Below are 24,008 nucleotides of genomic sequence, written 5' to 3' on the forward strand. Positions count from 1 at the left end.
TAGCTGGCATCATTTCTTTCACGTTCTGTTTATCATAATTGAATGGCGAACATCAGTGATTATTCTTTGCTTTTCTACTTTACTGCTTCTTTACTTCTTTAGTTCTTACCCTCCTATGTTTTCCCCAGTCCTTAAATTTTGGTTAATGTATGTATTCAGTATTTTCAGTTACCTACAGGTTTCAGGGAAAGGAATATCAAAATATTCCCATGTAGTCCAGCTATCTTTTGCTTCCACATAATGAATGGCAATCCAGTGCACTTACAGTATAGTGCCCATGTAGCAGGGCCTTGGTGTGCGGCGTTTTTAGCAGTGGCTAAACAATGAATCTCCTTTTTGTTGGACAGATTCTCACGGGTATTTCTGATATGTTATTTCCACCTCACAATATCCTCACCAGGTTTTCAATTAGCAGGAAAATTTCAGTCTGTGTCTTCTATTATACTGATCTCACTGTAACTTCCTACAGCAAAGCTAAATAAAAGGGGGAAATGCTTCCTTTAATAGTGTTTTACTTTAGAATGTTTTTCAATGGTGTTATCTTGCGACTTGGTGTGTTAAAAGGGAAATCTTTTGCTCTTATAGCTCATAAAGGGCGATTTATAGTCGTGCGTAGGTCCTACGGCGCAGCTACGGCGTAGGCTATCCGTAGCCTGTGCGTAGCTCTGCGTAGCCTGACGCGCACCTCACAAATTTTCTAACAGCGCGTCGGCTCTACGCGGACCGTAAGCGCTGTGATTGGTCCACCAGAACCCCTCCCGTCAGGTAAAAAAACTGCGTCATAGGTATTTCCGTTTGAGACGGTGAAAACAAAGACGAGCCAAGTTGAGGAGTGATTTAACTCAAACTGAAACATAAGTCGCTGTTTATTTACTTCCATCATTGCTGGTCTTCTCAAATTATACACAACAAGTTGCTATTTCTTCTTCGTTTGTGGGTTTACTTGCTTAGCTTCTTCTTCTGTGACGACTTCTGCTGCTACTGTGGTTACACGCGTGATTACTGCCAACCAGCGGTTTCGCGTGTGTTTGCACGTCGACGCGGACGGCGACGCACAAGTATAAATGAAAACCGACGCGGAACCTACGCCGTCGCTGCTGCGCCGTGGGACCTGCGCGGGACTATAAATCGCCCTTAAGACTCAATGGAGCTCTCGGTTATGGCGGATTAAAGTTATGGCTGAATAAAATATCAAATTTTATGTTGTTTTATGAAAAAAATAACAAACAAACAAACCAGAAAGGTAGAAAAAATAAATGACAGAGTAAGGGGCCAGTCACACCAAAAGCGTTTATGGCAGTTGCAGGTGCCTTTTTTGAATGATATTCTATGGGCAGGGCGCGTTTGCACGCCGTTTATGCGCGCCGAGTGCCTTGCGGTTTTTTGCCGCCTGCCGCGCACGTGTTTTTGAAGGAGCGCTGAGAGCGCCCGACGTCATTCGCCTCTTTCCATTGTCCAATCGAATGAGGGGAGAGGCGGGCCTTACGTTGTGGTGAGGGAAGTTTACAGTTGCTTTGAAGAACCGGACTCCACTCGCTCACTCTCTCCTGCGTGTTTGTGCACCTCTCACCCTCAAACAAGGTGAGAGCAAGCGTTCTCTTTTTAAAGTTTCTGCTAATATGACAGTTAACAGCAAAAGAGCGCTCACGCTTCAAAATTTGATTGACAAGACAGCTGACTCGGTGGTTGCTTAGCAATATGAAAAGCTGCGTCACACTGCTCTTTTTTTAAAAAGGCAGTGCGTCGCGCCTTGCGTTTGCAAGCGTTTAAAGCGCTTTTGGTGTGACTGGCCCCTAAGTCATAGAATCATATAAACATAAAGGGGCAGTTTCTTGGACAGGGTTTAGAATAATCCATGACTAGGCCTTAGTTATATTAGGCCATTTAAGTAGCTTTTAAAACTTACCTTACGAAAAACACTATGTTCAGATATGTCAGTGCAAGATGCATTTTTAAGTGAGTCACCCAAAAATAAAATTTCTGTCATAATTTACTCACACTCATGTTGTTACAAACCTGTATATATTTTTGTTCTGATGTAGGTCTGTCACAATTATTAAATAATCGTCTCATCGCGATTGTTTGACCTCATCGTAATGATTTCAGATCACCGCAATGATTGCACATCTCTTTAAAAAACACAAGGGGGAGCTGCAGCACCTGTATAAATGAGACAGTATGGTGCTCCTTGACTGACAGTGTAACGCAATACATTGCAAAGCCATTTAATACAGTGGGAAAAACTGCATTTAAAGAAATGCTCCAGAACTTTGATTAGCATTATAAACATTTCCAAAACAGTAATTCCAAATTTAGGGAAATGAAGGATGCTATTCTAAAGGATCTGTAAGGAATTTATTTTTTGCAGCCACTACAGACATGTGGTCAAGTACAAATATGACCTTAGTAGGATTGGCTATTATTTAAGGCCTGTTCTGTTATAGTCAGTTTATTTTAATTGCATTCTTATTTTCAGTTATTTTTCAGAGACTTTGTTGTGTTTATTTCTTATGAAGAATTTTTAGATTTTGAAATATTCATTAAATAATTACTTTTAAAATATGTGTATTAATATTTACTGCCAGTTAAACCTTGCAAAATATTTAATTTAAATAATCACAACAATGTGTGAAAATTATTTCATGAACAATCCAAAAATCTTATTAGAAATAAACGTCAAAGCCCTAAAACAGGCAATTAATCATCATAATCGTCACAATTTATTAGACAATTAACTGCCAGCCAAATTTCATAATCGTGACAGCCCTTGAACACAAAGGAAGATATTTTGAGAAATGTTTGCAACCAAACCGTTCGTGGACCCTATTTACTTCCAAAGTATTCTTATTTTCTACTATGGAAGTGAATGGGGTCCACAAACGGTTTGGTTAGACATTTCTCATAATATCTTTCTTTGTGTTCATCAGAACAAAGAAATTTATCCAGGTTTGTAACAACAGAATTTTCATTTTTGGGTAAACTATTCCTTTAAATTAAGCCAACTGAAACCTGCATCTTAGTCTGAGACTAGGATGAACCCTGTCTGGGAAACTGCCCCAAAGTGTTTGTTAAACAAAAAAAAAATTATTTTCTTAAAAACGATGGGTCTCATTCACTAAGCATTCGTACGCACAAATTTGTTCGTAAAATGTGCGTACAGACATTTTAATTTACAAATCATGATTCAATAAAAACGTTCATACAAAAATTTTAAATGTATGCAAAAACGCAAGAACAACCCAGACCACACACACACAACAATCATGAACAGGGAAAAAATAAATAACCCATATATATTATAGGGTTCGTTTTCCTTGTTCACGATTATTGCGTACATATGGTCCAAGTTTTTCTTACGTTTTTGCAAACATTAGAAGACATTTTAGTATGAACGTTTTTGTTGATTCATGATTTGTAAGTTAAAACATCCGTACGCACATTTTACGAACAAATTTGTGCATACACATGCTTCGTGAATGAGACCCATTATTTCTTTAACCAACTTTATTCAATGTTTTTAAGGCTGAGAAATCTCACACAACTTTATTGCATAAATCTACTGCCAAGAAACATGATTTGATTGGAACACGCATATCCTTTGATTTTATTAACCCAAAAATATTTTAAAAAGCATTTAAGAAATAAAACTTTTTTGCTATCCTAACCATGGACGATAACCTGGTTATCTTTACCTTCATTACCTGCATTAAGCATAGGTTTATCCATGCTGTCTACCAACCCTATTCGAAGAGATGTGTGACCCATTTTGGGGTTGTGACTCACCGGATGAGAATCACTGCCTCAGATTCAGTTTACGCAGTTAACAGGGACTTAAACTGGACATATCATGAAAATTTGACTTTTTCCAAGTGCTATAATTGGGTCCCCAGCGCTTCTATCAACCTAAAAAAAATGAGAAAAAGAACAACCATTTTTTGCAAGCATGTGAAAAAAACAGGTAATTGAAATTTGGCTCCCCTTGTGATGTCAGAAGAGGATAATACCGCCCTCTATTCTGCACTATCCAATCACGGCACTGCTATTTAGTGCAGAGATCAGCTAACTTGCATTTTAAAAGACACACCCAAAAACAGCACATTCTTGCTCACACCTACAAAGTGGCAATTTTAAAATCACCATAAAAAAATAAAATTAAAAAAACTGTATTTTTTACAAATGACTTATCTGTGAGCTTTATTATTTTTTTAAACTTCATATGCCCTCATCATCTTTAATCAAAAACGCAAATCTCCTTCCTTCCTCAAAACGATCCCCTTGTATTTCCTGCTATGGCAGGTGGGTGGGGTCCGGGAGAACATTGCTGCGATTAGCAATTAGCAACACGACCCAACTTCAAATGATCCAATCAGATCTCGATGGACAAATTGTATGTGTATGCATTGGGTATAAAAGCTTTCTACATGCCGGTGAAGACGGTAGATGTCAACACGCAACATTAATACGGCTCCACACATGCATTTCTTTACTGCGCATTGCTACACTACTTGCTCTTGATTTTTCTCGCGCGTTTCGCCTTTCACCTGTTTCTCTCTGCCCTGTTTTTCTCTTGTTCATCTTTCTTCTCTGACTTCGGGCATTGAGGGGGAGGTCATCACTGAAGCCCACTGAAGAAATCCAACCAACTTTAAATATTTCACGCAATTTTAAATGAAGCCCATGAATGATAGATCACAGGAGAGAGAGAAAGAGAGGAGGAGGTGCTGAAAAAGCTCAAACCTGAATCCTCCCTAATGATTAGGAGCTGTCCATCTCCTCCATACAGTCCTTATTGGAAATCAAGAGTGTGTTTATATAGCAAAGAGACTCTCATTAGAGCAACCATACTTATATAAAGCCATACTGCCTACAGGAAAATGAAACTACTGTCTCTCATCTGCTAAAGCCCGTTGTAACAAATTTAACTTCTGTTTGATCAGAAGCAGACAGTCATATGACTAAATAGACAGACAGACAGACAGACGTCACCATTTTTATAAGCACAGAGCAACATTGGGTTACATCTATTGTGATTAATATATGTGGATTTATGGCAGCTAAAAATATTTAATCCTTATATTAGACAGACAGATTGAATAGTAATAATACAATAAAAAGTGTATAATAAAAGGCATGCAGTATAAATATTAAAAGGTTTCAAGGTAATAAACGTAATTTAAAGAGTCCTAAAAATCCTGTGCAAACTGGAGTGAAATAATATATATTATATTTATTCTGCTGTTCTATACAGTGTGGCAATAGTGACATCTAGTGTTAAGCTTAGAAACTACAATCAATGAAATCTTGCAATGTACACAGTTTATGTGGCTTTTCATGTGTTGTTATTGTCAGCTTTCTTTTGACAGGGATCTTATGTCAACTTGCCTAAGTTATCTTGAATAGCAGGATCTCTCGTAAGTTTCTCTTTGAATAACACTTACTGTAGATTTTTCGTATAATCATCTTTCAATATGCAATTATGTTAAAGGGATAGTTCACCCAAAAATAAAAATTCTGTAATAATTTTCTCATCTTTGTGTTGTACTCAACTTGTATACATTTCTTTTTTCTCATGAGCACAAAATAAGATATTTTGATAAATGATGGTTAACACACAGCCTATACTGTCCATTGATTTCCATAGTAGGAAAAAATATTTTGGAAGTATTCTGATAAATGATAAAGAAAATATTTTGATAAATGATGAAAAGCATACAGTTGAAGGTACCCATTAAATTCCATCATTTTTTTATTATATATGCTGTGTGTTTACCCTCATTTCTCAAAATATCTTCTTTTGTGTTCATCAGAAAAAAAATTCATACAGGTTTAGAAGAACATGAGGATGAGTAAATGATGACAGAATTTTCATTTTTGGGTGAACTATCCCTTGGGCTAACGCGTTAGTAGGAAAATTGTAAATATCAGGTTCATGCTAATAGAGGGTATGCACATGACGTCACCGTCGGCAAGAGGGACTGTGGTTACGCCCACTGAGTGGCAAAAGACAGAGCGGCAGCATTTGAGTACAGGGTGACATCGGCGAAAACACGTTGAAAACGCGTCGAAATGGGAAAAAGCTGTTGTGCGATAGACTGTACTAACTTTTACAGACTGCCAAAAAACACAGAAAGGATAAGTAAATTGATCGTTCATGCGAACGTCCACAGACCACAGGTTGGTTAATAAGTTGCTAGGGTCTATCAAGCAGAGGTTTTACTTTATACTTAAAAGTATTTTTTCAAGTATTTGTATTTTATCCGTGTTTTTCTTTGGAAAACATACATTCCAAAGCATATCATTATAATTTTTATTCTATTACATTTCATAAATAATACGTTTTGTTTTACATTTAATACTTAAGTACATTATTGTACTTTTACTCAAGTACACAATTTTAATGTAATTAGGTATTAAATAAATTTAAATATGCAATATTAAAGAATACACAGTATGATTCTATGCTTTAGAATGTAGTAAAGTACAATTTTCCCAATACAAACATCCTAAAAAAGCACAGATGCTTGGAAAATGTAACTAATGTAACTAAGTATTGTCCACATCTGCCAACAAGTTGATAATAGTCAGTTTTACTGGCATTTTCGCAGCAGCCCCTATGTAAACCAGCAAAAGTTTGCCACTCAACAGGGCGAGTTCCCGCGTGGTCACGTGGAAAGTGACGTCAATGCATACCCTCTATTACAAATGTGACTGACAACTTATCTAATATTGTGACAACATGCCCCCACTGCATTATTAAACGTTTCTTGATTTCATGGAGCTAAAATCTTCGAATATATTTTTTGAAGCTTCGGTTTCTGATATCAAAACTAGCCAACGTTTTAAATGTTTTGTTATAATACCGTGCAACAATATTTACTAAACGACCAATTATTTGATCTTACCTTCTCTTTAGTGAGATGTTTCAAAGTTCAGATTTGTACAAAGTTCACCTGAAGTGGAAGTAACGGAGGACAGTTTTACTTTAGTCTCTGTGCGTCCTTTAATGAGGCGAATTAACGTTCAGTTGGCGCCAGTTATGAAAGGGGCGGGGTCATAGTCACGATAGACTTTACTTCCGCATTGTGACGTATTTTCGAGTGAAACGTAATGTTATTTCCAAGTGAAAATTCCCGTCTCTGAGATCTTTTACCGATTCCGCTAAGTTACCCTATCTCCACCCAACACTTTCCTGTCTACACTACACTATACTGTCTAAATAAAGCCCAAAAAAACATAACATAAAAATAATTCCGAGTGAAAACAATGACCCAGACGGATACATTGTTTATAATGAACACTGGAGTATTCCATTAAAAATAAGAATTGTTTTGATTCCATGAGGAAATGTATTTGGTGTATAAACTTTAAATTAACTGGATACCGGCAGATATAACCAGGCCTGGAAATGGCAGAAATTTACTGGGGGGACTCTAGTTTGGGTCATTTTAAATGACTTAGATGGGTTTTAAATATCTAATTAGAACATTACATATTTTTATGTTTCTTGAGTATTTAAATCACAAACGTTTATCAAATTTGTCCTCAGGTTAAAGAAAAATTTGCTAGTGTGAAAATAAGTTAATGGATATTTTACATAAGAGGAAAAATCTGTAATGAAACCAATACATCAGTCTTACAGAGCCACTGTGATGTGTGACAAGCTTAATGATGCATCATAAAATAATACTTGCAATAAAAATAAACAATTAATGGGAGGCAATTTTAAATACTATAAATTGTTTAAATAGTCAACATTTGAAGTAGATCAAAAAGTTCACCAAAGTTGTCCTAAGACAAGAACGGGTATTGGGTATTGGTTTTAAAACAACTTTCAAGGTTTAGATCCACTTTAAATGTTGAGTAGTGTAATTCCTTTTTTATTCCACCATTACAACAATTTTAACCAGTTTCACTCCCCAAACTCTGACTGTCCCCCGCGTTTCCCTCATTTCCATCCCAATATATAACGATATAAAAGTTTAATATCTTTGAATGTGCTAAACAAGGAGACAGCGTTACATTATGGCCAAAGGAAATACTTTATTACTAAACTGAAACAACAAAGTATAAACCAGACAAATATTGACATTTCAACACTTTCAGTGTTTAATTTGGCCTTTTCAAATTGTTGAAAGTACAACACATTTAAAGATTTCCAAAATGACTTTTGTTACATTTAATACCAATGTAAATCATATGAAACAAATAAGATTTCTCACTAACATTCATTCAAGCGTGTGGTTGCTCAGCATTGCTGACCCGCATGCAAGCTGATCAAATTCTCTAAGCCACACGAGGACTGAACAAGAAGGACTAAAGCAATTTCATTTCAAGTGCTTCCAAAAGTAAAGGTTTTCTTAAATGTAATGCGTTACAAAAAAGACTTATTCCATATCAAACTGTCAATCAAAAACAATAATGCATACATAAACTCTTTCTAGAGCAGTTAACCCTTTCATTCACTGTGTAAAGAGTAAAAACATTTATGTGCCAATGACCAAAACCACACAAACACAAAAATACAAAAACAGCAAACAAAAATGGACAAGCAAAGAAATGAAAATAATTATAATGCCTGATGCATATTTCTAACAAACAATGCCTAGCACGTTTTTATAAAAGTCAAATATTCACTTTAATTTCATAAAAACATTTTTTGCCGTACATCATCACTGTTTTTTTAAAGAACAGATAATTATAATATACATCTAATAGTTCATATACAAGTATAAAAATTTTACATTGTTCACAAAATTGTCATTAGCAGCTAAAAGGACTCTTCTCTGATATTAGGGACTGGATTCAAAGCACATAAATCATACAGTGGGTGGTGGGTAGACTGGGTACCTTCAGTGCAAAAAGCATTGCTAAAAGAAGCAAAAAAACATAAGAGAAAAACAAACAAATCCTCTTGGAGGAAACAGTCTAGTGTGTTTCTACATTAAGATGATGATCGTTCCTGTGAAGACGCTGAAATGTAAAGGGAAACAATTAGATCAATGATTCAGACTAAAATCTTCGCTTATACTGACTTTGCAGTTTAACTCAACCAACCTGTCAGGTCTCTAAATTTTCTTTTAGCTTCAGCTCTTTCTTCTGAATCAAAGTACCATACTGTGATCGCATACCTGTAACGCAAAACATACTTTAGTTTGATGTCGAAATCACCTCGAAACGTTAATCCTGAACATGAAAGCTAATACATGCAACTCACCTCGTAGCATATGATGGCTGCACCTCGTGAGGATTCCTTCGATCTGACCAAAAAAGCAAAAGTCGATCAAACAAGGGTTCGACGTCAGCCACGTAAGGTTTCCCTTCGGGAAATATTCGTAGTATTCCACCGTGCTCCTACAAAAACACAATAACATTTGGTTGATGTCATACAATGAATATGATGTAAATTACATTATAATTCAAACCATGAAGTTAAAAGTATACCTTAGCGTTCCAGTTTTTGTTAAGATAGTAAATACAGGTAACACAGCGTCCGTCTGCATTAGGATTGTCTACATGTTTTACATATCCCGCTCCATTTCCTGGATAACAAGCCACCATCGCCTGAAAAATAGATGAAGACAAAACGTTAGCTTCAGAGATTTATTGCAACTAACTTTATAAAACACTCATTTATCCAGGTCAACAGGCGAGTGATTAATGATCTTTTGAACGTGTTCATATCAAATGAGTTTAACAGCCATGCTACAAATCATTGAGAGTAATGTTAAAGTCATATGTGATTTCTTAAGGCATTCCTCTAAAATAACCAGAAAAGAGACTGTAAACTATTTGTGACTAAAGTTACAAAGAGAACCCAAAACTTTAAAAGAAGTTCTGTTTAACTACAAACAACTTTGGGTATATAAAAGGTACTTAAACTATACTAGTCAACATTTGAAATGGATAAAGATTTTGAACAATACCCGTTCTTGTCTTAGGACAACTTTTATTAACTTTTTGATCCACTTCAAATGTTGACTAGTGTAGTTGACTCAAAATTGAATCTTTGTCTGCTTTACTACTAAAATCGAAATTTAACCTTTTAAAGGTGCAGTGTGTAAATTTTAGCGGCATCTAGTGGTGAGGTTGCTAATTGCAACCAACGGCTCAGTCCACCGCTCACCCCTTGTTTTGAAACGCATAGAGAAGCTACGGTAGCCTCCACCAGAAAAGCATGTCATCGTCAGACACAACTTAGTAAAAAAGTTTGTCCATTAAGGGCTTCTGTAGAAACATGGTGGCACAAAATGGCGACTTCCATGTAAGAGGACCCTCAGCGTATGTAGATAAAAACGTCTCATTTGAAGGTAATAAAAACAACAGTTCATTATAAAAAGGTCTTCATACACATCTGATAATATTGTATATTATTTTGCATTTCTTTCAAGAGATCCTTCTTAAAAGTACACACTGCACCTTTAATCTTTTCAACATCCTGCAGGGTTGGCAAAGAGGGGTTTCCAATATAAGTGCCAAAAAATCAACACAAACTATAAAAATATAACAAAATATCATGTTGATTTTAAAAAATACACTTTTCATTTAGAAGTATGTAGGATGATCCTTGAAAAAAAGTTCAACTAAACTGTTTAAACTATAAACATTTGAGCTGAACTGGTAACAGATCATTGTATAAAACTATATTTCTTATGTCCCTAAAATTAAACATTTTGGGTTTCAGGATGTTTAAAATTGTAATAAAATATATGAAAAAGAAAATGCACACATTATAATGTTATTTAGTATAGGCTCCATCATTTACTATTATAATATAATCGATTTCAAAACAAAGCACTTCATACAACTTATCTTGTAAGCTATGCAGACCCAGATCGTTGCATATCATTTATATTTTTACTCTCTTAAAGTTTTGGGTTTTGGTATGCTTCAAATTATTCAAAGGCATTTAAACACACTATGCATCCAATATACACTAGTCAACATTTGAAGTGGATCCAAAAAGTTCAAAGTTTTCCTTTGAACTTCAAACTTTTGATTCACTTAAAACGTTAACAAGTGTGCAATATTTTGAAATAGCATTTCCAGATACTGCCATAATATTATACTGTTTTCTTGAAATCAAAACCAAGCACTTCATCCTACATATCCTGTAAGCTTAATCTCTTTAAACCCCTCAACCAAACATATACAACGCACACAATGGGGGCAACAGTCCCCTGTGCCCGTGTTGACATTTCTGCAGACTTGTCTTTATCATAATCACGTTCCCACAATAACGGCGTACACGCAAGTTTGTCGTCACAGCGCAGAGTAAACATGTAGCTGCACAGAGAGGAGGAAGTGTGTGCGTGCATGCGTGGATGAAGAGAGCGCATCTGGCCAGCAGCCAGCGCTGTAAGGGTTTAATGACAGTGCTACGTGTTGAGCGTGTTGTCTACTGTACCACACAGAGTTCAGCTGCGATGGCCAAACGCAGCCCTAAACCAACTCACACACAGTATGAAGCTATGACTCAACACTAAAACCTATAACGCCCACACACGAGTCAATATGAAACCAAAACAATAAGATGAGGAATACTTTCTTCATATGTAATAAAGGAGAATATTTTGCAATAGACGTAAATAGTTTATACTTCTGTGCTTAATCTTATTTGATAAAGGTTATGATAAACCAATTGTCACTGTATTAAAAAGGCAGCACGAAGTTAAAACAACTAAGTTTTGACCTGCGATATGTTGACTTACAAAAACAAGTTGAAATAGTTTAACTTAATTTTTTTAAGTAACATAAAATATATGTTGATTTAACACAAAGGCTGCATTTTTTACAGTGTGCTCAGGATTATTATTATGCTATAATTTATAGGTTTATTTTATCTATAAAAATTTTGTTTAGGGTCTTTTCTGGAAGTTTTAAGGAAATTAATTTCTTAATGCATTTACATTATAACACTTTTGTCAAATGCTTACAAATGTGCAATGCAACAACAAAACTGACAAAAACTAAAAACCGCTCTTCACCAACTAAAGTTCATGTCAGCAGCTGACCAGAGTAAAAATGTTCTCCTCTCTAACATCCTGTTCCTTCATTGTATTCTTGTTAACCCAGTGTACACCCGTGTGGTGAGGAGTCACGTACAGATTATCTGGTCCATTCATCACCAGTAACAGTAAAACCAGTGTGTGCCAAAAACCACTGTACTGTAACTTTTCTAAACAAAGGCCTGAACACAGACAAAAACGAATGTGACAACCCGTGCTTACTCGGATTAAACACGTAAACAGAACTTTTGTTGATATAAAAACAAACACATTGTAATGTTTTTCAATAATATAATGATGAAATAAAAGGAATAAAAAGCCTGCTTCTCATAATAAGGTTGTATTTGTTAATTATTTAATGCATTAGCTAACATAAACTAACAATAAACAATACTTCTACAGCATTTATTTTTCTTAGTCCACGTTTATTTTGGCATTAACTAATACATATAAAATCAAGAGTTGTAACTGTTAACATTAATTAATGCACCATAAACTATCATGATTAACTGTATTGACATTAACTAACATTAATGTTAACAATTAATAAATGTTGAAAAACTATATTGTTCATTGTTTGTTTATGTTAGTAAATGCATTTACAAATGTTTAGTACTAATAAAGCCTTATTGTAAATTGTTACCACATTTTACAAACTAAAGTTGTTAAAACGTTAAATAACAGTGTAAAAAATGTCTGTAGAAATTACAGTATTAATGGGTATTACTGGCAACTAGCTGCCAGTAACTTACTGTAGATTTTACATTTATGTTATTTACTGGAAACATTTTGTTCAAAGTTAAATGAACATGAAACATTTTTTGACTTTATCTTCTACAGTATGTTACTGGCAACCAGCTGCAAAATTACATCAAATTTTTTAGAGTGAATATTTAACAGATTGGTATTTAATTTACATTAAAATATGAATCTAGATAAAATTATGTGAATTCATGTGACTGTGAATGTGAACTTTTTAAGTGTTAACTACTACTAGACAGAAGAATCAATTATGAAGGTTGACGTTTTGTGACAACATGCCCCAGTAGCCAAACAATGTATGGCGCGTGCCATTAAACAGCAAGTTTTACAGCTAAATTTAAACACATTTAAAGTAGACATGTTTTGTATTTTAGTTGCCTATCTAGACTTCTGACTTAAACCCTGTAGTTTTTTTTAGATAAGACCACAGATCCTGTGTATCAACTGTATGTGAATCAACTGTACATGGATTCCGCGTATGTGAATAAGTGTATATGAATCAATTTTATATAGACTCCCCTGTAAATGAATCAACGTTTACTGCCATACTTACTTTGTCATGTAAACCATTAAACCATTACAAATTATTTCGCATATGATTCATGTAAAACAAATACCAAATTTTGAAGTATCCAATATACGAATGCTCACCTTTGATCTCGCACGAATACTTTTGCCCAATCGACCGACGCATAAAGATATCAATTTATCTATGAGTGTCAATAAGAAATTGACAGCCTCTGTGCCCCTCTCGTTCCCATTCACCCAGGTTATTTTATCTCCTCTGATGTTCCTCCTGCAAACTCCTCCATCGCTTCGTCCGGCCAGTTGCCCGTCAACGAGGAGTCCACAACAATGCATGCGCTTGACTTGACCCAACACCATGTGTCCCGCTATGTCCCCCAAAAAATGGTCCACGTAAAAGAAGCCCGTGTCCAATAAAGCAGGCACCACCTGCTCCAAAGCCAGCTTTTCCAACTGACTGTCCAAAGTGTCCTGAAGAAACGGCATGATTGTATCCTGAGCTCGGTGCATTCAAATCAATGAAAGAAGTTTTTCAAAGTGATCTCTAATGTCACGAGCTCGATTGTTGAGATCCAGATAAAGACTGCCACATTCACTGGACAACAGCTGAGTCGGGTGGGTTTTATCGGAGCTGTGCGCGGAGATCCATGTCCGCGCACCTGAAGCGCATGTGGAACGTGCAGGATGCTTGTCGCGCTTTAGTGGGCGGATTTTTATGTGAAAACCCCCATTCAGTTCGCTCTTCAACCATTGGACGGCAAATGAGATTAGACAATACACGTTTCCTGAAAATACGCATTGTTTTCACCAGGGGGCGCTTTGCGGCTCAAAAACATTCCTCATGAATAGAGGCATTCAAATCTCTGGATGCGTGCTTGTGTTAACAAATACGTGTTTACTAAGAAGTAAAACTCTATAACTTCTAAGAATTTATATCTGACTGTCGAAAAGCCTCCGCAATTCTGCATTTACATTGCATAACATTCAAATTACGTTTAAAGAAAATGCTCGTAACCACAAACAGCTGTGATTGGCCATTCTGACAGGCGCTGAGGAAAATAACAAATATCACGTGACAGAGCTGTCTACGTGCGACTTCAGCAGCAGTCAGTATGATCATTTGCATCTGAATAAAGTTTATTTAAGGATTTAACACTGGGTTTTCTGCTTCACGTAAACCTGTTTACTTGCTTCTCATTGTTATTGTATCATTTAAAGACGATAAATATAAAACAGATATCAATTCTTGGAAATAGTTGGATTTCTTGGTCTTGGTCCAAACCCAGAGGGAACAAACTGTAGAAAAATACCTTAAATGAATGCCCCAATGCTTTGCATAAAAACATCTGTCACATGCATAAATGCAAAATCACACTGCGTAATACTCGAGTTATGAATGTTTCCCTGTTCATATTTGTATTTATTTTTTAGTTTTTCAATAAATAAAATATATAATAAATAAATAATTGACATTATTTATGATGAATGATCATAAATAATGCAATTTTAATGATACTTTGGCATATAAACACATAAAAATACACGAAGAACAGTTAAAACAGACCCGTCTTATAAATAGCCTAATTATACTCGACTAAGAGATAAAACTAAACTAAAAATAAATGAGGAAAAAAACAAAGTTTTTAGGACATCATGTATCGTACGTGACCAATCTAGGCATTCAGACACGCCCAATTTAGACACCTCTCCAGTGCTACGTGCCATTCTACCCGCTTGATCTTATTCTACGAGTTCAGCCAAACTGTCTGATTTACAGTAAAACCCTGGATTTTCCGGCAACAGACACTAAAGCAGTTGGTTTACATTTTACAATTTAAATATAGTATGACTAAAGTGGAAGATAAAACGATGCGTGTAATGTTGTATCTTTGATATTGAATTTATTTCCATCAGAGCGCGCAACATCATACAGCGTAACAGATTAAAATGGGTTTGGTTAATGGCCATGACCAAACACCGCCATTGAAGAGACGAGCAGTCGCATGTACACGTTCACGCGCACAAATCCCCCGCTGGCATTAACAAGTGGCATAAAAACAAAGCTCTTCCGCAAGCACTTTAAGTTAAAACATATCCTAACTGAACTAAATAATATTTTTCCCCAAAATGAAAAGAAAATGCACATTCCACTTGATTTTACCCTTCTGATCAACTTTAAAACTTCGCAGAACATTTACATGGAATGTATCTAATGCACAGCTTGTAGTATTTTCGTTATTTGCCTTTTGCGTAAAAGCATCTGCCAAATAAACACATATAATTCAATACAGGTATATGAATTATGCAAGAAGTAAATAGTCATTTCATAAATTTTTACGCACGCAAGTGAGGTACAAAGTAAGTGTAATAAACTAACCTTAGTCATTAATTGTTGAAAGGAGCACAAACACCTGTTGTTTCTTAAAACACACAAATAACTCGTACCTTGTGTCGTCCTCTGATTTTGTATTTGTCCAGTTTGCCGTCCGCGCACGTGATGAGTTTGTCCATTCTGGTTAACAAATAGCCAACGTTTAGACACCAACTTTCAGATCCATCGACCCATGCAATCTTATCCCCTCGAATAGTTGTGCTTTTTCCCAATTTCTGGCTCACTAACTGTCCGTCTTGCATATTGCCACTTTGATGGATTCGTCTCACCTCCTGAAGCACGCGCTCTCCAATTCTGTCTCCCAGAAAATTATCCACGATACACAGACCGTACGAGTTCATGCATGGGACTATGTATTGTAAGACTAGTTTGTGTGTGTTGAGTCGTTTTTGTTCTTTATATTTTGCCCGGTTCATGCGAGGTTTCCTGAGCTCTTTGGGCACTTCCATGTTCGCGTTGGTTTGATCTGGACACCTGTCCTGCCTGCTCTGATCCCGATCGTGTCTGGTTAAAGTTGTTTGATGTTCTGCAGTGGGATTTTCTTGATATTCTGCCATTTAAACCGGTATAGCAAGAGCAAGTGCGCACACTTAATGAAAGATGAGAGTGTATCTGAGCTACGTGAACAGCCACACATGTGTCAAACCCTAATATAGAGCACGCACGCACGCACACACATATACACAAGCTTATACAAGAAAAGATGCTTACATACTGACACAATGGCTACTTTTAAAGGAAGGTACAAGTTTAGGATGAAAAGGTATAAATGTGGAGTTAGGATTATTATTTATTTATTCACACATGCCAAGTGTCAGATCAGGATGTTTTTTAAATTTATACTGTAAATAGGTGGATGCTGTATATGCTAATCCAGTCTTAAAAGTAGGTTATGAAAACAATTATATAAAAAAGAAAAAATAACTACCTGATCTGAAAAGAAGCATATTCTGACATTAAATAAGTTTTTGGTCCAAAGTTGTCTCTTATAAATTAGCTTTTATTTTATTAGAGACATATGCATCTATACATAAATATACATTCTAAAAAAATGCTGGGTTATTTTCAACTCAGAGTTGGATAAAAAAGGGACTAGCCCAGCCCGCTGGGTTGTAATTTAACCCATGCTGAGTTGTTTCAACCCAACATGCTGTCCATTGTTGGGTAAAATATAAACATCTTCTGGGTTAATTTCAACCCAGCTGCTGGCCTTTTCCCTTTTTGACCCAACGCTGGGCTAAAAATAACCCAGCATTTTTTAGAGTGCCATGCATTCAGTATTTTCAAGTTATTTTTCAATGCAAAAATCTATTTGAGCATTTTTACAATAACATTAAAATATCGCATGTATATTCATGTATACATATCCATTTCATGAACCACAATGAAAAAGCCAGTATCTCCTTTATATTACATGCACGAACAACAGTCACTACATTTGTAATTCCTTGCACTTTTTTATCAGATGTCAGCTGTGTGTAATCACAATAGTATGGCTTGTTAAAGTTTTATTTTTTTATGTGGTTAATGTTGGGTAATCTCAAATCTTTTTTTGTTACAGGATAATGCAGACGGGCTAAATCCGTTCTGCTCTGGCTGTCTGAAGTGGCTTGAAAAAGAAAATGCACGTTGATTTGCTAAAAATAGCACGGAAATAATTAAGGCGATATCACAGACGTGACGCTTGTGCTGTCCCAAGACATCTGTTTGTTGGCTTTGGTTTCAGGGATTACAAGGAGTCCACTTATTGCACAATGCACTGTGATACATGCCGCAATGTGATATGGGTTGTAAACATAATCATTTACCTCCCCTCTCTGGGTTTCCATGATTTCATGGATACAAAAGATATGTACACATTGCAAGAAATATAACTCTTCTGATTTGCATAATGTTTATCTCCATTTGTGTTCGTCTACAAGAGGTCGGAGTGCCATGAAAGATAACCCTGGGTGTGTACGCAACCAACAGTTTCCTAGAAAGATGAACCGTTGTCTTGCCCAACAGATCTGCAATTGCAACTTTGGCTGGACATTTTATTTGCTTTACATTTCAAGTGCAAACTCCAGGCAACCCGTGAGGGTGTACGTGTGAAATGTGAATGTACTCATCCTAAAGTTTAAAGTGTAACCAGCTGCTATTTTCATTTTGAGCTGAGGTCAGTGATATGAATGTGAGAGCTGGGTAAGATTCTTGATTGATGTGTGTAGGCTGACTGTAATGTTTTGAACATGTATAGCAGCTATAGCAAAACTTCCTCTACACCTTGGTATGAAGAACCACCATCCTCTGTACGCCTACTAAATACGTGACTGATATAGATATGTAGTTTGTATACACGCAGAGCTTTGCATGAACTTATCTGGGGTCTGTAATCACACCCGAACCACCATGTTGATCTATAGCTCAAGACACGTTATAAGCAATTGTATTTTGATAGCTTCCTTAATATTGAACTGCCATCTTTTGAGCCAATCCTATGCGGCAATAATAAAACTATTACAATATTTATATTGTAAATGATTAGATCATATTGTGGAATTTACAAGGTTCCCACACATTAGTTAACTTCAAATTCAAGGACCTTTCAAGGACTTTCCAGGTACAATACCCTCAAATTCAAAGACTAAATGTGGGGACGCATTTCAAGATACATTGTTACAGTTCCCTTTTAAAGGAACTCGCGCTGCGTCACGGCGGTGCCCTTTGGGGACGCCTCCAGGGTTAAGTGAGTCCAAATGTGTATATTAAATTCAACCAATGGTGAGGCTTAACGACAAATTCAGGGTGACGTGGGAGCCAGGAAGTATATCGCTATCTGAAATATTGCAAAAGACGCAGGAAGTATGGCAAGGGAGACGCAGCGTCTCGTTCCCTTCTCAGGGAACAAATGTTACATAGGTAACCCGAGACATTTTCATTTGTCAAACACAACTATGCAAAAAAGCATTTTGGTATGAATCAACCTCTGCATACAGAAGATATTTATCAGAAAACTTTTAGCACTTTCAATGACCTGTATCTATGCATGTATGTTTCCAAAAACTTCCAAGGGCCTTGATTTTTTTTCTCCCCAGATTTACAAACTTTCAAGGATTTCAAGGACCCATGGGAACCCTGAAATTATGTGTCTAACTATTTACAATAACGAAATAAAGCTCATGACATATTTTAAAGATTCAACACATCATACAATTTTTATTTCATAACTAATGATAAAGTCTTGCCAGTAGCAGTCTTAGCGTCTGTTATTTACAGTATGTTAACTTTAACAACTTAAAGTAGATTTAAAACAGAAGTTTACACTCAAAGGCATTATACTTTTGCCATAGGCACCAAAACGGACAGATAAAAAAGTCTGAGCATTGAATAAGCATCACTACATTATCATCAAATTACTCATCTGATGATAATTGCTATGCATGAAACACTGTGCCTACTTGGGGAGAAACAAACAATGACTTAATACAAAAGTTAATCAAACAGTCTTCTGATTTACCGTCACTAAGGCTGATTCTGATGTATGACCCGAGCGACCATTTTCTTATGAGCACTCATGGACATCACACATCAGTTCAGATTATTATGTACTGCGTGACTCACAAAGGTGAGATAATAAATATTGTGCTGGTCATGACAAAAACAATATCAACAATATATCATTCCACTATAGCGAACCAAATCATTTAGGTCAGCCAAAATAAATCTCTATACAAACTTTACAAATATGTATACAATTAAATATACACATTTATATCAAAAAATATTTTATCATCTGAATATACCGCTGCCACGAAGGAAAAGGATCATTAAAAACAAAAAGTTGTAGTACATATAAAAAGACAGGGCAGTGTGTGCTACTGCAATTACAGGATTTTGCTATGTGGGACTACATAGCCACACAAATGATAAGACTGTATGAGACAGGCCTTCTCACTCATCATCAATCCGTCCTTGCTCACACTGATCACAGGTCAGCTGGTAAATAGTTCCAAAACAGTTCGTTTGATTAGGGCCACCAGGGGGAGCTCGCGAGCTTTCTGATGACTACTGGATATGACGTCACTGTGACTGGACTACTTCAAAATAGTGTAATATAGCCATTATGTGCTGGGGCATGAACACATAACCAGTGTACACTGCCATTGCTGCCACTGTGATGAGAAGAGAATCTGACATTCCTATTAAGGAAACTATGTAAACTTGATAAATAATATTTGCAGATGTATACTAGTTTTTAAAACACTTTTTTTAGACTTGATATTCTATAGAAAGTAAATAAAATATAAAAATAAGTGTGTAAAATATAAAAATATTGAATATATATAGTAAAGCATTTATATAAGAATTATTTGTGATTATAAATGATTGCTTCATAGTTTGTATATTTAATATAAAACACTACGTTACCTCACAGGTCTTTTTGCCTTTAAATAAGATAAGAAGTCTATACAATAAATATATGACTAGTTAAAAAATAACCAGTCAGATGTTTGGACACACAAACTATTTACACCCTTAGTCGCTTGTTTGCTACTTGTTAAATATTCTTTTAACACAAACAGTTAATCATCACATTATTGATGTGCAAACATAGCACGATAAAACGTCACTGTGTATCAAGTGACATATGTAGCTCACGTGACCGCTGTGAATCATAAACAGTAGGCTTGTTCAACTTCATGCGGCGCCGCAAGAATCGACAGCCGGATGACGTCAAAGTACCGCGAGAGCGATTCGCGAAATCATACGGACTCTTCTGATTTCAAATCGCTCTCGCGGAATGTTGACGTCACCCGACTGTCGGTTCCCGCAGCGCTGCATCAAGTAGAACAACCCTAGTGTATTTGAAACGTATGCGCGGCGCAGGTAAAACTGGTTGAATTTAAATCCTCATGGTTAACACCTTCCGAGAACCGACCTGAAAATCAAGTCATGTTATGTCATATTTAAATGCTAAACGTTACACCCGCAAGAAGCGCGTAACATGACTCGTTCAGTTCAAAACGGACACGTTCAATGACAGAGATTTGAACTTGCATCTATACATTTAATAAAATTGTACTAAAAAGGTTTTACAGAAAATGTGTACATGTTGTAAAATACTAGTTAATTTACGACCAGTTCGGGTGAACATTCGCCGGTAACGAAACCAAAGTTGACAAACTAACGTTATGTTATACATAAATAAAAAACAAAGTTAACGTTACGTTCGTAAACCAATAAATAAAACAAATGAATGCAAAGAAAGTATTTAAGGAATGAAGCGTAACGTTATACCTTAGCCTGAAGCGTCAGACCTTCACATATATCGAGTCGATCACATTTAACAGTTTGTTTTTATCGATAAAGGATACTGAAGATGGTCCTCTCCCACGGCTCCAACATATACAGCGCTGTTACGAGTAGATATTGGTAATAAAACCAAGATAGTTGTTTCCAGGCATCACCAAACGCCATATTTTCACTGTGCTCGTGTTAATCTCGACGGGCGCTCCCTTCCGGTCGAACACCTGAGAGCGCTGATTGGTGCGTTAAGAAACAAAATAAAAGTCCCGCCCATAAAACAAGAAAACGTTGCCAGGGAATCTCAACAGGTTACGATTTTAATATCTGCACACAGTTTGAGAGGATTTAAAAACAAATCCATGTAAAATTAGTACAAAATTACATTTATTTAAATGACACAATGTAATTTTAGGGTCAATTTATGACTTAAGCTTTATACATCACTTAATATGTCATATGTTATTTACGTATGTGCCCTCACCTGGTATGAAAATATAATTTAATAAAAGCAAAAAAAAAAAAAAACTCAAATGAGGCTAAACAACACCGTTCATGAAAAAAATGAGTGGAATTTACAAGATCAAATCTAGCAATTAAAAAGATACAACAGCAGAATATAAATCTAAATTTAAATAGCCACCTTTTTCTACCAAAACGCATTATATGCTTTTTACAGTAAAGTTGCTAATTTCATGGTAGTGTGTACCACATCAGAGCGAGCAAAAAACATGGTATGGGTTTCCAATAGTCCAGTAAATGTCCTTAGCTGTAGCTTGCCAAGATGTTGAAGAAATGGTACACCTCATCTTTATCATACACAGCTACTTCGGTGGAGCATTCGGTACACTTGACGGGGTGATACATCTCTTCTTCATCCATTCCTGCTAAGCGTACATCAGTCAGGCCGGCATCCGTCTCCATTTCTGCTCCTGCGGCCGCCGGGTCCTGGTGAGCTTTGTTCCTGCGTCGATTCTGCTTTCTTTTATTAGCCGTTTTGTATCTCAATACTTCCTCTTTATTGACAGAACAGTTCATCACAAACATCGCTCTGTACTGAGTCCGATATTTCTCATGTCTGTAGGTTGAAAACATCACATATTAACGTTCTTATTATCTATGATTGCTTGATTGTATTGTAAGATATCCACGGGACTGTACCTCTGACAGTCCAGGCATAAGGTGGTCATACAGGCGGGACAGTTGAGAACAGCATCACTGCTTGGAAGGCCCTGGCTCTTGTTTTTTCTCTTCATTGACTGGGGCATCCTCCTTTGATATCTGTACCAATTATTAGAAGTGAACAACTTAAAGGCATAATATAAATTTAAAGGTTGCTAAACAACAACAATGGCGTAGCTTGCTGACGCTGTTCAAGAGTGTGGAACGAATGAGGGAAGTTGAAGTCTTCTGAGTAAATGGCACTGTTTTTATTCAATAACAATAGACATTACAGCATATATTTGGTAGTAAACATCTGCAGACAAACTCACCCTCTTCTTCGTGCGTCAACCCAAGCCTGATCGCGATCATCCTCATCCGGGTCATAAAAAAGCTCATCATTGGTAAGTACGGAGCGCTGTTTTCTCCTGTTACCCTGAGAACTGCCTGACAGACACCAATACACAAACCAGCACTAACAACTCTTCCTACCAATCATAAATTAACAAACAATACAGATTCAGTTTGACAATCACCAGCTTTCTCGTCTTGCTCTTCATCCGAGTCAAAGTAAATGCTGTCATATTCTTGAGGTGGACGTACGTTTGTTGTGGACGTTCCATCACCAGATCCAGAAGTTTGACCTTTAATGCATAAAAAATGTGTATTAATTCAGAATCAAACATGTAGGATTATTAACGTCACATAAACAAGCACGGATATTTAATTTGTGGCAACCTTGAGTTGAGGATGTGGTCCAGCTGTTTTCCATGGTCTTCATGGTGTTGCTCAGCTCCGCCTCCATCTCTTTCTCAAACTCATCTCCGCTGGAGGATTCACTCTCACCGGTGAGATACTCTCTGATGAGCTTCTTCTTCTGATCAGGAGTCCCGTTGAGAAGAATGTCAAGTTCATCCTCAGAACTGAAGACAGAAAACATATGGGAATGACATATAGAAATTATTATTTCTATATGGGTGATTATATAATTGCGGGTACAATTGGTGTCCAAAATCATTTTTTTCTCATTTTAACTTTTTTGAATAATTAAAAAGTAAATGATTACGAATTATGTTGCTGTCAAACCAAGGTAGAGTAACAGTGTTGACAGTCATGCGTGCGTGTCAGCACGGTAACTCTACCTTTGACAGCAACAGAACTAAAGTATCTGGACAACCGGAAGTCGTAATTTCAGCAGAAAATATTATGTTGTTATGGCCTTTAACATTGTGAGATCCATGACAATAAGTACCATATTATCAAATTAATTAATTAAAAATATAATAATAAAAAAGCCGAAAAATGAATTTGGACAGCAAATGTAACTAGAATTGTACAACGTTAATCACCCGTAGGACTTTTTTCACAGCGTGCAAGGTTGCAAAGAAACTTTACAGAAAAAGAAGCTTACACACAAAAGCTTGATATAAGAAAAAATAACATCAAAATGGATCACAGAATTCATACAACAGATAAACATTGACATAAATGAACAACCAAACGCATGTTTTATTGGTGATCAGTTTGTTTACATGTGCACGTGAGAGGCCACGGTCTTCGTTTATTTAGAAATAATTCATTTGTTTACCTGCTTCCTGCGTCTTCATCGTCACTTGGCTCCTCGATCTCATATAAATTATAATCCTCTTTTCGGTTCATTTCTCTGTTTTTGAGCGGAACACAATAAAAATTGTACGTGTTTTTGCTTCTAAACACATTAACGGAAACCGAATTGCAGAATATTTCCGGGTCACGCTTTAACGTCAAGAAGACGCTTTCAAAATAAAAGTCAAATAAGAAGCGAAAGACTTCGCTTTTTTGTTTTATCATGCTGGAGTGCTATCATGCATTATAAATATTATTGAATTATGAGTAAC

The 24,008-nt window shown here is 36.2% G+C and overlaps 3 protein-coding genes across 4 annotated transcripts; all 3 read right to left on the minus strand.

The window, feature by feature from the left end:
• Positions 1-8,020: 8,020 nt before the first annotated feature.
• Positions 8,021-16,314, minus strand: egln3 (egl-9 family hypoxia-inducible factor 3). Of its 2 annotated transcripts, none has more exons than XM_055172773.2 (5): positions 15,738-16,314; positions 9,442-9,561; positions 9,215-9,351; positions 9,055-9,128; positions 8,021-8,970 (listed from the first exon to the last, which is right to left on the minus strand). In XM_055172773.2, the coding sequence occupies exons 1-5, from the start codon at positions 16,239-16,241 to the stop codon at positions 8,942-8,944; spliced, it is 864 nt and encodes a 287-aa protein (XP_055028748.1). In that variant the 5' UTR covers positions 16,242-16,314; the 3' UTR covers positions 8,021-8,941. The 2 variants fall into 2 exon arrangements, with proteins under 2 accessions (XP_055028748.1, XP_055028749.1); XM_055172774.2 differs by lacking the exon at positions 15,738-16,314 and adding an exon at positions 13,419-13,992.
• A 2,539-nt stretch (positions 16,315-18,853) lies between these two features.
• On the minus strand, positions 18,854-21,144 carry sptssa (serine palmitoyltransferase, small subunit A). Its single transcript, XM_055172239.2, has 2 exons — positions 21,042-21,144; positions 18,854-19,856 (listed from the first exon to the last, which is right to left on the minus strand). The coding sequence occupies exons 1-2, from the start codon at positions 21,142-21,144 to the stop codon at positions 19,747-19,749; spliced, it is 213 nt and encodes a 70-aa protein (XP_055028214.1). The 3' UTR covers positions 18,854-19,746.
• Positions 18,854-23,876, minus strand: eapp (e2f-associated phosphoprotein). The gene is made up of 7 exons (XM_055172238.2): positions 23,720-23,876; positions 22,870-23,054; positions 22,668-22,775; positions 22,464-22,578; positions 22,132-22,251; positions 21,042-22,048; positions 18,854-19,856 (listed from the first exon to the last, which is right to left on the minus strand). Exons 1-6 carry the CDS (start codon positions 23,788-23,790, stop codon positions 21,736-21,738), a joined length of 912 nt encoding a protein of 303 aa, XP_055028213.2. The 5' UTR covers positions 23,791-23,876; the 3' UTR covers positions 18,854-19,856; positions 21,042-21,735.
• Between the last annotated feature and the right edge of the window lie 132 nt (positions 23,877-24,008).

The sequence above is a fragment of the Misgurnus anguillicaudatus genome, chromosome 7 (assembly GCF_027580225.2).
Source record: "Misgurnus anguillicaudatus chromosome 7, ASM2758022v2, whole genome shotgun sequence".
Classification (NCBI taxonomy): domain Eukaryota; kingdom Metazoa; phylum Chordata; class Actinopteri; order Cypriniformes; family Cobitidae; genus Misgurnus; species Misgurnus anguillicaudatus.

Excerpts from the sequence above, each read along its gene's own strand:
- egln3 (XM_055172773.2), bottom strand. The coding sequence starts at position 16,241 with ATGGCAGAATATCAAGAAAATCCCACTGCAGAACATCAAACAACTTTA. Across the intron at positions 9,562-15,737 it reads AAATCAGAGGACGACACAAG|GCGATGGTGGCTTGTTATCC; the intron begins GTACGAGTTATT and ends TCTATTTTTCAG. Across the intron at positions 8,971-9,054 it reads AAAATTTAGAGACCTGACAG|CGTCTTCACAGGAACGATCA; the intron begins GTTGGTTGAGTT and ends TTTACATTTCAG.
- sptssa (XM_055172239.2), bottom strand. The coding sequence starts at position 21,144 with ATGGCGTTTGGTGATGCCTGGAAACAACTATCTTGGTTTTATTACCAA. Across the intron at positions 19,857-21,041 it reads GTGGGAGAGGACCATCTTCA|ATTCTCTTCTCATCACAGTG; the intron begins GTATCCTTTATC and ends TAGGAATGTCAG.
- eapp (XM_055172238.2), bottom strand. The coding sequence starts at position 23,790 with ATGAACCGAAAAGAGGATTATAATTTATATGAGATCGAGGAGCCAAGT. Across the intron at positions 22,776-22,869 it reads GACCACATCCTCAACTCAAG|GTCAAACTTCTGGATCTGGT; the intron begins GTTGCCACAAAT and ends TATGCATTAAAG. Across the intron at positions 22,579-22,667 it reads AGAGCAAGACGAGAAAGCTG|GCAGTTCTCAGGGTAACAGG; the intron begins GTGATTGTCAAA and ends GGTGTCTGTCAG.